Below are 16,325 nucleotides of genomic sequence, written 5' to 3'. Positions count from 1 at the left end.
AGATTCCGCAGAGTGCACTGTGCAGTGGTGTGCAAGTGTCGTATGCTGTACTACAGTGAAAAATGACGTACGAGTGCACTATGCTAAATGACAATCACATGAGAACTCCATAACATAAGTAGAAGAAGAAAACCTCGTCATACACTAGTGAACAATCCCCATATCGGGAAGAGAGAGGAAACATGAGAAAGTGACCAAGATGGCCAAAGTACATATCACTGGACCAACATCTATAGGTCACAAGTCGCAAGTCACAAGAACACACAGGTCTATCCCCATAGTAGATAGAGGGGTGCACACAAGTCTCTCCCCACTCTCTCCTTGGCGAGCTCGTAGCTCTAGCCTCTATCTCTCCTCACACTCCTTTTTTCGGCTCCAATGCTGAACGCCGAATACTCCATGATGAATGTCTCCTCCCCTCTCCACCTTCGCCTTCATCCTCATCCCCCGCCTCGGAGGGTCCCTTCTACGCCAAGAATCTCCCCCTTTCTTCCCATTGGTCATCCTCCTATCTCCTTACCTGTTGAGGATAGTCGTTGCATTGCTGGCTCTCTTGATGGCTATGGCGACTTCCTGACTCCCTGACTCACTAGCCTCTTCTAGTCAGGATGTTGTAAATTCTCCATGTGCAGGTGAGCTAGATCACCGCACCACTCAACCACTGAACCACTGTGTAACTGTAAATACTCCTGACTGCTCCATGTGCTAAGCTCACTCTCCATGTGCGCAGCTCTCGATGAGATCGCCTTGGGCATGGTACTCCTGGTTGACCTGTGGTTGACATGTGTCGACACATGGTCGCCTCGGATAGTCCTCTTGGATGGACCCCTGTGGTCAACCCCTCGTGTCATGTGGCTGACCTGTGTTGACACATGGTCAACATCGCCTGTCAACATGTGGTCAACGCCTGTCTCGACATGTGGTCAACGACTGCTGTCATGTGGTCAGGGGTGTTTCTATTGTAACAATTTCCCCCGCCACTTTCATTCACTGTCCCGGTGAATAGAAATGGAGGAGGGAAATCGTCAAAAGAAAAAAAGAACTTACAAACCATTGATATGGTGATGGAGTAGAAAAAGAAAATTTTACAGACCATGTGGCTGGCCTTGCAAGTAATACCAAAATTTGTATTAAAATGAAACAATGAAAATAAAATGTTGCTTGATGAGGTACAGCATGGAAAATTGCAAAAACTAAGTACATCATGATGATAGGACACCATGATATTTACAATGAGAGCCAATCAGTCTGTCAAAAATCTAACAGTGCAAAAAAAAAAACCCATGTATCAAATTACTGAGGGAGGGCATCAGTAGCCTTCTCCTCTGCCGCCTTCGCCTCTACCCTTTGCTCTGCTATAGTGGTATGTAGCTCAGTAGCCTTTTCCTCAGCCATCTGCTTTGTCCCAATCATATGTAGCTTTGGATGGTGTGTTTCCTCCTTAGCCTCAATCGTGTCCATCACGTTTCTTAGATTTTCATACTTGGTCTTATACCGGTGGTATCGCCGGTAGGAATGATCCTTTTGCCCTTGCAAGGTGGAATGGGAAGTCTAGAGGGTGGCCAACTGTGTCCGAAGGTCTGTGAATTCTTCCTCCATGGATAAACGCCTCTTTTCCAATTCAGCCACTCTAGAATCTGATTTTTCCTAGGCAATCTCGGAGGAAGAAGGCGACTCCTTTAACTGTGCAATCTCTTGCTGAAATTTGGTTACCTCTGTGAGATGCTGGCTTTGCAAAGTTGCTAGTTCTGTTGCATGCTCGCTGCGTACTGTTGTCATTTCTGCTTCCCATTCTTGCTTGTGATTGTGGTGGCGATCCTCAAGGGCAGCCCGCTGAATGTTCCAAGCGATGTCACGCTCATGAATAGCTGAGTCCTTGTCTTTTTGCCACCTCTCCTCCTGTTGCCAAAGTGTCACCTCTGTGGCGTGTTGTTGGGCTGCTTGAGCTCTCTCGAATTCTAACTTCAAATGTTGCTGCTGGGAGAGGAGCTTATGAGCATATACCTGTGGAATTGAAGATGGCTATCCCCAGTTGCGTGAAAGTGTCATCCATGACACACTGAGCGAGATGTAGGGACCTCTTCATCCAGGCGTATCTATCGCTGTAATTCAGCCTGTCAGCCAAATTAATCACGTCCCCAAATTCCTCGAACATGTCAGGGACAGCGCCCTCTTCCTCCGTAGACAGGTTGCCTGTAGGTGCCAATTGATCTAAGTGCACAAAACATGTCAGGGCCCTCGAGGTCTTCTTGTTCTGTGCGAGGCATTCCTGCAAAGGAATGGTGAAGATTTGATTCACATCCTCCTCTTCCCCACATACTGGTGAGCGTTTCCTATGAAGAACAGATAGTCTTTTTCTGTAATCTTCATTCTGCTTTTCCACAAGAGAAACATTTGAAAGCGATGGGCCTAATGAAGCAGCTATGTAAGCTGTGAACATATCATTCTGATGAAGGGGTGGGCAATCCATAGACTTGGGCAAACTCCCTCCCTCAAATACCTCCTCTGATGGTGAAGTTGCTAGTGGAGGATCTCCGGGGAGGGGCTCCCACTCTTGTCTTTGCCATGTGGAGGTTGTGGTGGGGAGGCCGAAATGCGAAGTACTTTTGGAGAAGACTGCGCAAGCCCCTGAGAAAGCCCGTGGGAGTCAGGTCCCAGAGTAAGATTTAGATCCAACACATGGTCAGACATCACCTGAACTGTGGTGATGACTGCATCGGTGAAAGTGGTAGCGAGGGAAGATGGAACAGCTGCAATCCATCATGAAGGTCGCAAAAATACACTTTCCAAGAAAGTCACCGGTACAACACCCATCGTCACTGGTACAACATGGGGTGTATCTGGTGCAACCAGACCCACTGAAACTCTGGAGGTCCCTGGACAAGTGTGACTGATGGAGATGCAAGTCCGGGCACTGGCGAAGTGACTGATGGAGAGACGAGACATGTCACTGATGGGGAACCTATAACAGAATGTACTGAAGAAGCTCCGAGGTAGACTGCGTCAGGTTGTGTTTGCCGAGGCACCCTTCTTGTCGAAAGAGTAGAGGAGGCAGGAACTGGGGAAGTGACAGTGGAAGAGATGGCAGAGGTGGTGACAGGAGGGGAGAGGGATGACGAAGGGAGGCGTCTTGTGATAATGGAAGGAGGGTTGGCCTTCCACTGGTAAAGTAAGAAGGTGAGGTGTGGCCCACAGGTATAGGTATATGTTCCCCGATGCTTGCGGACCGTGTTACAGAAAGCAGAGTAGAAGAGTGAGGCGAAATCGTAGGGAGTGACGGAAAGAATGGAGTCGAGGGCAGAATGGATCGCCTTGGTGATGAAGAAGTGTCCCAGGGCAGAGTAGAAGTGAGTGAACAAATACCTTGCTAAAAGCGCCTCTCTGCTGTTTCCCTCGAGAACCTTCTTGCACTCATGTTTGCAGCGATGAGGTTTACACTTCGACAAGAAGGACAGGAATGTGAGTGACTCAGTGTGAGGTGGCAAGTGTGGGAAGACGGAGGTATGTGGATACGAGACTGGGAGTGAACATATGACGGGAATTCAAGAATCCAAATGTGTCTGTTGCAAAGTCATAAGATTGAACGCAGTACACATTTGGACGTCCACCGAGGGAAGTGTGACATCATCAAACTCCGTGAGAGACATGCGGGCTATCTCATCAGGAGACAAGATGCTAGATAGCTTGAGTGTGGGATCAAGGAAAGGTTTGAAAACCACCCGAATGATCGAGGAAGATGAAGTAGGGGGTGGAAGGTCGCCAGCTGTACTTTGTTGGGCCAAATCACTGCCACCGGTACTATGCCCACTGGATGGCTTGGATGTTGTCTTGATAGTACCTGTGGGGGGGTAGATAGTCAGAGCCTCCATGATATGAATCCTCTCCCTCAGCGCCACTCCTCCCTCAACGCAACCCCCCCTCCCTACCTCTACGTCACTCCCTCTCCCCTGTCCTGGTACCCCCCTCCCTACCTACGTCACGCCTCTCTCCCTATAGCTCTACATTCGCCCCCTCCCTCTACCTCTCCTACTGCTCCCCTCCTGGCTACATACTCCTTCCTCTCTCTCCCTTTACTCGGCCCGGCTCTCCAGGCAATCTGTCACACTCCTCTCCCGGGTCTCGACACGCCCTTCCGGCAACAGGCTCCTATCTTGTTGGCCTCAACATCAGCACCCCCTCTTCAGTCCTTGCCTCTCATTACCTCCTATCTCGTGGGCCTCGACATCAGCACCCCCTCTTCAGTCCTTGCCTCTCCAGACCTCGACATCGACACCACCTCCTCACTCTTTGCCTCTCCATAGGGAGCCATTGTTCATGCCTGCCCATGCCCCTCCTCACAAGTACAAACCCAAATTACCCGGAGACACTCTATTCGTTGACTTTCATACGGCTCTAGCAGCCCGCAGAGCAGGATCAGGACCACCCTCCATGGCATCACCTGGCAAACGCAACGCAGATGACCAAGGTGCCAGGTCTACACCACAAAGCACTTCCAATCACCCTCGAGAAACTGCAGATTCACCTCCCTCCAACAGGATCACTATCGTATCAGATGAGGAGCTATCCCCTTTTTTGAGTTCCTCCTTTTTTGGAGCTCAGCCAAGCTGGATCTTACCTCTAGAGTTGTGCTACCAGGTCCTCTTGGCCACGGCCTGGTTTGTTTGTTCTTGATGGTGCTATTCTAGGGACTGCATCACTCAGCTCAAGAGACCGATCAGAAATTTTCTTTGGAGTCGGCTTGATGGCACAGCACATGCCTTAGCCAAGGTGGCTTGGGAGACCCTCATCCTCCCTACACAGGAAGGGGGTCTCAATATTATTGATCCAGATTTACAATGCAGAGCTTTACTTTGCAAGATGGTGGTGCGGGGACTTATGCCAGGGCAGGAACCGTGGAGGCCTTTCTTATTAGCAACATACAGAGGTGCACACCTTCTTCAGGAGGAGACTGGATGAGCAGTATTAGGTGGATCTTCACCACAGCACACCTCAGATCACCTTCGTCCCCTCTCATGGTTGCCATTCTGAAAGCATCGGCCAGTTTCAGGAGCACTCTTCGGAGGATTCCTCCTTCCTCTCGTGAAGAGATTGATAGGCAACCCATCATGTGGAATGACAGTATTTTAGATGATCATGGCAGACCACTTGGTGCCTCACTCTACATGCAGTAGTCCAGGTGGGAGAGGGGACCTGCATCATCTTTGGGGTCTTGGAAAGCTTTCTGCAGGCTTCCAGAGGAGACCAAGTCTCAGTTGACAGGACATCTCAGAGGGAGTGCAAGGAGGATCTTGCAGATTGAGGCAGCCCTTCCAGAGGAGTGGGTAGATACAAATGATATGCCACTCACTTGCTCCACTTGGGCAAGTACTTTTACGAGAGGCGGTGTTCTGCTTCAGGTTTTGGCCTTTCGAGATGCACAGGAGGATGCTTTAGTTTTTACTGTGCAGGATGGTGGTAGATTGCTCAGATCCACAGAGGACATGTTACATACTACAACTATTCTTACTGCAGATCACGGGAGCAGCACCATTTTGTTCCACCCAGCCAACCTTGCTGAAGCTTACGAGATGACAGAGAGTTACTGATCAGAAAACATTCGTGAAAATCACACATTCTCTTCTCTCACTAGCTTCAACAAGCCCCATCTCCCTAGATGGATCTAGATGCCACATGTCATCATCACAGGGCCTTCCTAATGCAACATTTCACCCCTCTCTTAGGATGCATTAAAATCCTTTGCCCCTAGGCACATTCCTTGCATTAGGCCCTTAGCCTTAGATCCACCTAGTCTGGTGCTATCAACCCTCACCTAGGACCTTGACATTAATTCCCTCCCGATCATTTACATGAAGCGCAAACAAATAATTACAAACATAGATCCTTTAAGGGAAATGTCGACTGATTCTTCCGAGGTCATGCTACCTCGGCTAGAGCGTAACATTCCTTCCCTCTTCAGACATCAGCGTCCTCGATGATAAAATCTGGGAACACTCTCCGCAACTGGTATACGGATTCCCAGGTAGCTTCGGATAGAGGCTGACCATGCCATACAACCAACACCGTGGGTATCTTCCAATTTCGTATTTGCATTGTTCCTCGGTCCAAGATTCTTGTTGGTTTGCGCCTCGCATTATCCTCTATCTCCTGAAACAAAAGCACACCTTCGATTAGTGAGTCACCTGTATGTAAAAATTTCTTTAAGCGTGAAACATGAAAAACCGGGTGCACCTTACACCCCTATGGCAATTCTAATTTATAGGCTACCTTGCCTATTCTCTTCAGAATTAACCACAACCCACAGTATCGAGGTGATAACTTAGCACACTCTCCTGAAGTCAATGACTTCGAGTGCGAAGGAACTCTGAGAAAAACTTTTTCTCCTTCCTTAAATACTCTTATAGACCAGTTTTCATCCGCATACACCTTGGCTCTATCCATAGCCTGGCGGATATTAGCTCTCGCAAGTGCTAGCATCTCCCGCATCTGAACCACAAAGTTCGCGGCACTAGGCACTTTTTGAGGTACTCCAACTATAGTTGGATTGGCTTGTCTATAACCATAGTTCAGCTCAAACGGACTGAACCCTGTAGAGGAATGTTTTCTATCATTGTAGGAAAACTCCAACAATGGCAACCACTTGTTCCATGTATGTTGCCTCAATGACACATATGCCCTCAGCATATCCTTTAAAGTCTGGTTGACTCTCTCCGTCTGACCATCCGTCTCAGGATGATCTCCACTACTCATTCCCAACAGTCCTTAGTGTCTCAAATACCGCTGTCCAAAAATGACCGGTAAATCTGACATCTCTGTTTGACACTATGGATCTAGGCAATCCATGCAGACGAAATATATGTCTAATGAACAAATCCGCCACTTGCGGGGCACTAACAGACTCTCTAGTTCGAATGAAGTGAGCCATCTTGCTCTCCCACTTACTCAGTGGTATTTCCAAGGGCTGTAAAAGTCCGGGTGGCTTCACCCGCTCGGCCTTACTTAAATGACACGAGAAACACCATGTCACATATTCATGAATGTGCTTTTTCATCTTTAGCTAAAAGAAATCTCGCTTCACGAGATCATACGTCTTCTCGACCCCTGGATGTCCCGCACACGGGCTGTCATGGCACTGTCGAATGACTCTCTGCCTGAGATCATTCTGACTAGGTACTACAACCTTGCCATTTCTTTTCAACATACCATCCCTTATGGTATATCTTGCATAAGTTTGGCCTTTTCTGGATGCCAGGTCATCCTTTTCATCTTCCACGGGTTTTAACACATGAGCTTTAGGCCATAAGCTCTGGACAAACTCGTCCACCTTTTGAGTTTCTCTAATCTCGGTCATTAGAGCACTCTCTAATACCGTGAAACTCAGGTTGTGCATAATGCGAGACAACGCCTCAGCAACTTTGTTATCTTTTCCTCTTCGGTACCTAATCGTTAAATTAAACTCCTGCATGAGCTCTGCCCACCTAGCTTGGCGGCCCCTCAAGTCAGGCTGTTTACAAAAATGTTTCAGAGTATCATGATCCACATCCACATAAAACTCTGAACCATATAAATAATGCCTCCATGTTTTCAAAGCATGGATAACAGCATACAACTCCAATTCATGAGTTGGCCAATTCCTTTGAGAGGGAGAAAGCTTCTTGCTTTCAAAGGCTACTGGCCTTCCGTCTTGAAGGAGAACTGCTCCTACCGCAATGCCACTTGCATCGGTTTCCAGGAACAACGGTTTCTGGGGATCAACTATTTTTAACACCGGTCCTGTGACCACAGCTTGTTTTATGGTGTTAAAACTTTCTTGTTGATTCTGTCCCCATATAAAAGGTACTTTATCTGAGGTCAGATCAGTCAATGGCGATACTATTTCGGAATATCCTTTGATATGCCTTCTATAAAACTGGACAAACCCCAAGAATGATCGCAACGCGGTCAGACTCTGAGGGATTGGCCAAGTTAGTATCGCAACCACTTTCTTCGGATCCATTTCTACCCCCTGTGGAGTAATTATGAATCCTAAATATTCAAGCCTAACCATACACAGTATAGTTTTCTTTTTATTTACATAAAGACTGGCTTTTCTCAAAGTACTGAATACTATTCTCAGGTGTTCACGATGCTCAGTAATACTTTTACTGAACACTAGAATATCGTCAATAAAATGTACTACAAACTTTCCGATATACGGACGTAGTAAATCGTTCATAAGCATGACGAATGTCGCTAGAGCATTGGTAAGTCCGAAGGGCATTACCAAAAACTCATAATGACCAAACCTGCTTCTGAAAGCGGTTTTATGCACATCCTCGGCTCTAATCCGGATCTGATGGTAGCCACACTTAAGATCTATCTTGCTGAAAATCACGGCTCCATGTAATGCATTTAGCAAATCATCAATCCGAGCCATCGGATACCTGTGCTTAGCAGTGATATTATTCAATGCTCTGTAATCTATACAGAGGCGAAACATATCATCCTTTTTCTTCTTTAATATCACTGGTGAAGCAAAAGGTGAGAAACTTGGTTGAATCTGCCCCAACTTGAGGTATTCTTCCAGTTGTCTACACACCTCCGCCTCTTCAGTAAAACTCATTCTATAGGGACGTCTATTTACAGGTTTTGCCCCCGGGATCAATTCAATCTTATGCTGAACTTTCTGCTCTGGAGGTAACCCATAAGGTAGTTCATCGCTAAAACATTCAGAGAACTCCTCTGTTATAAGATTAGCCAGCTTGGCCATCTCACCACTTTGTGTAACATCAGTGCTAGCCGAAGAATCATCAACCGGCTCTACCGATGCTGTGCAAAGGAATAAAAACTCTTCTTGAGCTTTTCGGATTTTCATCACGGAAACCATCGGTCCCTGAGGTATATCTTTCTCACCTCGCAAGACATAAAGCACATCATTCATCTTGAATTGATACACGCGCTTTTTCCAATCAATGGCTGGATTCTTCCTAGAATGCCACGCCATACCTAGGGCTATATCCGCATGAGCAAGCTTGGTCATTTCAAAATCAAGCTTCTCAGCATAGTCCTGAATCCGAAGCTCCAACTGGGTAACCCTTTGGTCCCATACTTCAGTTGAACTTCCATCTGCCATCTTGACTGTATACGCATAGTCAGATGGACTTGTCTTTAATTTCAGCCTCTTCACGAGCTTGGAGTTAATCACATTGTGAGTTGACGCCGAGTCAAACAACACAATGACATCATGATTGGCCACTTGCCCTTTCATTTTAATTAACTCCGTATCATTAAAGGCTGTATACCCCGTTGCTGCGGGCTTAGATAGGATGTTATCAGGTGCACTTGTCACTAGCTTAGCAACATACACACATAACAAACAAGGTACTAACCTTTGAGAAGATCCCGCTAGCTGAATCTGCATCTCTTCCGCTCTAGGACTTCCCTCCATCTCCAGGTCGCATTCTGAGAACACCATCTCAGCCATCCGACGATCTTTGTTACGTGGACAATCCTTCCACTGATGAGGCTGAAGGCAACCAAAACATAAGCCTTCTCTCCTCGCTTTTTCCCTTTGTTCTGGGTTTAAGGGAGACTTAGACCAAGCCCGGGCTGCCATTGGGGTTACTTTCCTCTTCACTCCAATGGTGGTACTTGGTTTAGGAGTTTCAGCCGGTTTCGCTTGCTTGGCTTGACCACTCGGCTGAGAACCACTCCCTCTGCTAATCCATTTCTTCTTAAACCCAGATTTCTTCGGATATCCATACTGGGTTCCGACCTGTGCAAACCCACTTGGCCTGCTGCCCTTGGCATCTTCATAGTTCAGGGCTATGGCTATTGCATCATCTAACGTGTTCGCGTACTTAGCCCGAACTTCCATTTTTATTCGATCATTCAATCCAAATATGAAATCTTTCACTTGGATTGATTGAGGCAGGGGTTCATCAACCTTCATTACACTCTCTCGAAACTTATCAGTGTATTCTGCCACTGATAAATTTCTCTGACGAAGGTTCGTATATAGATCCCAAGCTCGGGATGCTTCGTCAGGAGGTAAGAAGTGTTTCCTGAACTCTCTTTTAAACCCCTCCCAGGTAGTGGATGCTATACCATATTTTTGTTGCTTAATCCACCACCGATCCGCTACCTCACTAAACATGTGGGTGGCCTCACGGATCTTCTTGATGTCATTTCTGATTTCACAAATGGCGAACGCCTCGTCCCATTTGTGTAACCAGGTCTCAATGACATCAGAACTATGGTCGTTCATCCGACCAGAATACTTTTCCGGTCTGTAATTGGCAATATTTGGCACTTTAGCCTTCCTAGGCTCGACCATATGGACACTAGACTCCGGTTACATTGGAGCCTTTCCCTTCTCCTCTCGAGAAGGTCTGGTAGACATACTGTGTATCACTCTCCTAAGTTCATACTGCCTTGCATTGGCCTGTAACTGTTGCGCTAATAACTGTTGCAAGGCATCCTCAAGCAAGGCAATCCTGCCAGATAAGGTATGAGCTACTGGGCGCGACACATGTTGGGTCGGCCGGACTCCTGACTCACCAGGGTCCCTCCTGGAAGCCCCTTCTTCTGCTTCCATTCAGTCCAATGGGTGTTTTGTTTTATTTTGTTTTTGTTTTTTTTTTTTAAACACCGCTATGTTTTGTTTTATTTTGTTTTGTTTTTTTTTTTAAAAACACCGCTAGAAAACTGTATCTACAAACTGACACAATTCAGTCTACTTGCACTCTTACACAATTCCCTATACTAGGGAATTCCTGCAATCCCAGATTCACACTGACTAGGCATTTGACACAGGCATATATCTCAAACAGCGCTTTTTCCTATCCTAGGGAAGCTCCTGTAAACAACTCTGACTGCAACACATAGGCATAACCTCAAGCATAATTTGTCCCTGCTACAGCATTAAAGCTTCATGCAGACTAATTCTTTACGAGATCCTACTTATGAAAGCAGAGCATCAACCGACTAATCAAGAAAAAAAAAAACGGAATTGATGGAGGTCAAAGAGAGCTCCCTGGTCATCAACGATTTCGACACAGCCTTCTTGGATCCTCTTTTGCTTCACCCTCGCTGTCCAAGTTCTGAATCACGGCCAACTGCTCTTCAAATAGCGCTCCACCCTGCGTCACGCCACGCTGCACGTTGGAATCCCTTGATACATATCTCTCTTTGCATGGCCTCTTATCCTTGCCTACGTTCTCTGGCTACGGGTCGCCCATCCACGAAATTCAACGAATAATAGGCTCTATTCCTTCCAAAAGGATCGCAGGTAATCCCGACTGGATACACGCCTCAGCTCCACGAAGCTGCACACGATTCGTCCGTCCTTCAGAATCGCTTTGTTCAGACCGTAATTGACGAAATGCTCTCTGCGACAGGCACGGTCTATCTGCGTCGAAGGGTCTCCCCGTTCACGAGCTACTAGTAAGCCCACGAATCATTGAAGGCCTCCCGTATATCCTTTGCTTCCATCGTAGACTACGGGAAGCGCCAACCTTCCGTCGTAATCACGGCAGCGCCAACAGCCACCCTTCCGTCGTAGTCACAGCAGCGCCAACAGCCAACCTTCCGGGTTATTTCGTGATCACCCCTCTCTTGATTCGTCGAACACGTCGCAGGTCAGCGCTGATCCCGTCTGTCCGTCGTAGGTCACAAGTCAATCGAGCCGCCACACCTACGCTCCACGCCTGTCATCCACTCCAAATTCAACGATCACGCAGGGCACAGCCGAATCGCTCCACGCTCCCATGCACTTCACGCATCCCTTATGGACTCTCCGTGGATCTGGCGCTCTGGTCCTTCGACGACACAACTCATGAACCCCTTCCCTTGGTCTCTTCCCTTGAGTTCTGATACCAAATGTTACATACTACAACTATTCCTACTGCAAATCACAGGAGCAACACCATTTTGTTCCACCTAGCCAACCTTGCTGAAGCTTATGAGATGACAGAGAGTTACTGATCAGAAAACATTCGTGAAAATCACACATTCTCTTCTCTCACTAGCTTCAACAAGCCCCATCTCCCTAGATGGATCTAGATGCCACATGTCATCATCACAGGGCCTTCCTAATGCAACATTTCACCCCTCTCTTGGGATGCATTAAAATCCTTTGCCCCTAGACACATTCCTTGCATTAGGCCCTTAGCCTTAGATCCACCTAGTCTGGTGCTATCAACCCTCACCTAGGACCTTGACATTAATTCCCTCCCGATCATTTACATGAAGCGCAAACAAATAATTACAAACATAGATCCTTTAAGGGAAATGTCGACTGATTCTTCCGAGGTCATGCTACCTCGGCTACAGCGTAACAGGACATCTTGCTTGAGTCTGCTTTTCAGCCTATCAGGGTTGTAGGTCTTTTGGTGCAGGGATCAGATTCAGAGTGGTTCCTCGACCCAGACCCCCGGCTGCTCTCCACCGGGTCTTGGAGGCTTTGGCTCTATGGGGGAGTTCCGATTAGGTACTTGCAGTGGGACCCTCGAGAGTGGGAGTGGATTGACGCAGGGCATCGAGATAAGAGCATCCCTTTCTTTTGTTACACGGTCAATAATGCCAGGAGATTTCACCTCAGTTATAGAGGTTGGAGACCTTCCAGAGTTCCTCATTGGGAGACACTTGATATCACTGCGGATCTGCAGAGGTGCTTCTGGAGGAGACTCTGGAAATCCCACAGGAATAGAAAGATCACTCTCTTCTTTTGGCTTTCTATCCATGGTGGGATTGCAGTGAACCTTTGGAGATCCAGGTTCGGCGCCGACCCTACTTGCCCTTGTTGCCTCTGCTTCGGAGACTATTCAGCATTGTTTATGGCTTGGCTTTCTCTTACAAGGCCTTAGGTATTCTATGAGAGACTTGACTCCACTCGGGCCATTTTGGTTCGACGTCATCAGATTGAGTCCTATTCGTTGGATGTGGTACCACACCTTCCTTTTACAGATGTACATGCCTCTGTGGATACTTCTTGGGAGATTTTAGCGAGCATAGAATCCTGGCATATCTGGAGAGCCAGATGCACAGAGGCTATGGAGGGTACTCAGGTTCATCCCTCGCACACTTTGGCTAGTATCTGGACAGACATCTGGACAGACACCGTACATACTTTAATGGCCGTATGGATGAGTATACAGGGAGGCTCTCGTGCAGCCTCATCTAGGAGGGCTTCTTTCTTCAGGGAATGGAAGGGTTCTCCTTTCTTCTCTGAGACTCCTACAGGGTTGAGGTGGCACTTTCAGCCTCAGCCTTGGTTGTTTTCCACCTCACTTTGAGGGGGTTTTATTTATCCTCATGATTTCATGATGTATTTCTGCTCAGAGCTTGCTCTAGTGAGTTTCTTTCTTACTTAATAGAAGTCTCTTTTTTGCCCCAAAAAAAAAAAAAAACATCCCCAAAGAGGGAGGGCACAAACTCCTCCTCCACAATCTCTACCATATCTGCTAGGAGTTCATGTGAACCAAGCATGAAATTGGAGTGCGAAGAATCCTTGCACTCGAGAAAGGTGAAGGGTATGAGACTCCCTTGCCTCTATCTGTGGGGCTACTCGAGTAAAGGGGCATGAGTCAAAGTATGTGCATGAGAAACATTACTGGTCCTATCCACGGCTGAAACTAAGGTAGCTCTAGTAGGGGTCGAGGCATCTGATGGCCCCTCTTGATCTGTACCTGATGGAATGGTAGCCTCAGTCGGAACCAAACAGGAATGTCTCCTACCAAAATCAATCCTCTAGCAATATCAATCCTCTAGCAAAAAAAGAAATTATCTGGGAATTGAAGCATAACATGGCCATCCGTAATGTTAGGGTAAAAAACAATGACCTTGACTCTAGGCATCCCGCCAGACCTAATTGCCTCCACAGAGTTAAAAGACAGACCAGGGGGGGGAATCTATGCGGCCACTCCAAAGGATGGTAGCAAGGTGTCGATGGTACACCTGAGGAAGGCCGGAAAATCAGATGAAAAGAGAGGAGACCCACTATCCTCCTTAAAAGGATCAAAACCCAAGGTGAAGGGTGATAGAATGATCCTCCTGGAAGCTAGCACCAAGGGGTTAGCCTTGAGTACTAAATCAGCGGCCTCAAGAGAATCGAAAACCACCAGAAAGAATCCTCATCCCAATAATCATACATCTAAAAGGTGAGGAGTGGAGTCTTGTGGTACAGCCACAAACATCTAATCCTTGGCTTGCAATCTAGAAGGGTGGGACCCATGGATGGGAGTGAAGAATGAAGTAGAGCTTTCAAGTTCTACACCCTTTCTAAGCTGCTGCAACTTGTCTTTTGAAAAAATAACTGTCTTCGTGGCCGCTGTTGGAAGCGGTTGAGGATTGACAGAATGAGAATCCATTCCTCAATCTATGTGAAAAGGATGACTCTAACACGGTGAAGCTCCATCCGTCAATTCCTTGCTGCGAGAAAGGGGCTGAAGAGAAAAGGGGGGCTGGGGGGGGTAAGGATGGGTTGAGGGTGAAGGGGGGATGGAGAGAGAGAGAGCTGAGGGTGAAGGGGGGCTGAAGAGAGTGAGGGAGAGCTGAAGGGAATGGAGGGGCTGAGGGATAATAGGGGGAGAGGAGGAGAGGTGAGGCTAGGGAGGGTGGTTGTAGAAGGTAGGGAGGTGGAAGGAGGGGGGGGGGGTGACAAGGGGGCTAGGAGGGGTAGAGGACGAGGCAAGGAAGGCATGAGGCTAGAGGAGGAGGTGGGGGAGAGGGGGGGTGCGGGACGTAGGTAGGGGGGTAGAGAGGCCTAGGGAGGGGGGCGGGAGAGGCAGCAGGTGGGGACAGCTAGGGGGAGAGGGTAGGGAGGGGGCCGGGAGCTTCCAGGTCCCTTGCACAATGCCCCTGTACTTGCACACCCTAAACCCAAATCTAGCGACTCAGATGAAGAAGAGGTATTTTCTTGATGTACGTCAGTGTGCCTGATTAATGTTGCAATTGGAGAGGGAACAATCAAATGAGACATTGCAATTTGCACCAATCATCTACCAAAACATGGGAACTATCCAATGTGAAGGTGGATACCTCTGAGACCTCTTCTTGGCTCTTTTGTCTCACTAGGTTCTCTTGGGTACTCTCATCCATCATCATGGCTGACCCAGTGTATTGACGAACAAAGTAATCATCCTCACTATCATCATTATCATCATCATCACTGGCAGGGCGGGGTAGGGAGAGGCTAGGGGGAGGGGCAGGACAACAGGTAGGGAGGGGACAACTAGGAGGAAGGGGGAGGGAGAGTAGCAGGCTGAGAGAGGGAGGGGGAGAGTCTGATGGAGAGGGGGAGGGCGAAAGGCTGAGGGAGGGTTAGAGGCTGTGAGAGAGGGGGTAGCACGGAAGGAGCCCGTGAGGAGCAGCCTTTTTTTCAAAATCCTAATTTTTGAGACTACAGGATTTTGTAAAGAGATAATTTCAGTTAGTTTTGTCAAGAGATTTCGTGTAGAATGGTGCACACAATTTCTGTGTGAAACTCAAATACACCTATTTGAAAAAAGAGATTTTATAGAGTGGTGCACACAGTTTCTATGTGAAAACTCAAATACTCCTATGTGACAAAAGAGAAAAAATGGAGAGAAAAAGAGGGATGGTACAGTCTGGAGAACTAGAAGGGCATTTGATAGAGTATAAACCAGCAATAATAGCTGTTGTTGGCAAAGGCTATCACCTCTTCAAAAGACTTTCTAAGAATCTTGGTATAGCTTCTAACATGTCAAATAACTATTAGACCCCAATTTCTACCCGATTGCATCATTTAGTTTCTAATAAATTTCTTGCATGTTCGGTTTAAGTACTTTTATGGTGCTGAAACAAGAGTATAAGAGCCATTAAAAGTGAATCGTACTACAAACTCAAAGTCTAGCAACTCCTTTAACACATCTTCCTTGAGTCTTTGTCCATTCAGGCACATGAGATAGCCTGTGTAGAATCACACCAAATCATAATGTTAGGAGATCGACAATGGAAAGTGTGTACTTCATGCCTGTGTAGATTTCTTAAATTTTGTGAACCTACCTATTTGAGGCAGATAGATTATTGATCCAACATATAGCAAAGAATCCTGCTTTGGAAGCCGTCTTAGCTCAAAAGATGCCACCTTGGACACAAAGATGGCACACTTCTCAGATTCCTTGTTTACACCAAAGCTTTGTTATTTAGAGACTATAATGATTATTTCTCAGAATGAGAACGCCATAATTTGCGTACACATTTCTGTTTCAGCCACAATCAAGGGTTGACAGGAGTTTTTGTATGAAATTCAGGACAGGACCAAAAAGATGCAGAGGTGTGCAATGTCACATAAAATTTGAATATGTTTAATAAAAATGAACCACAGA

The 16,325-nt window shown here is 47.1% G+C and overlaps 1 protein-coding gene across 1 annotated transcript in view; it reads right to left on the bottom strand.

The window, feature by feature from the left end:
* MSH5 (MUTS-homolog 5) overlaps window positions 1-16,325 on the bottom strand; it is a 498,728-nt gene that overhangs the window by 246,677 nt on the left and 235,726 nt on the right. The window contains exons 19-20 of the mRNA XM_087383476.1: window positions 16,003-16,084; window positions 15,833-15,906 (exon numbers count right to left, since the gene is read on the bottom strand). Coding sequence (XP_087239602.1) covers window positions 15,833-15,906; window positions 16,003-16,084 — 156 coding nt within the window. The remainder of the gene's footprint in view (window positions 1-15,832; window positions 15,907-16,002; window positions 16,085-16,325) is intronic.

This window comes from Dipteris shenzhenensis, chromosome 13 (assembly GCF_047967505.1).
Source record: "Dipteris shenzhenensis isolate YYH24624 ecotype China chromosome 13, Dip_SZ_1.0, whole genome shotgun sequence".
NCBI classification, from domain to species: domain Eukaryota; kingdom Viridiplantae; phylum Streptophyta; class Polypodiopsida; order Gleicheniales; family Dipteridaceae; genus Dipteris; species Dipteris shenzhenensis.
This window is presented reverse-complemented; position numbering and strand designations above follow the sequence as displayed.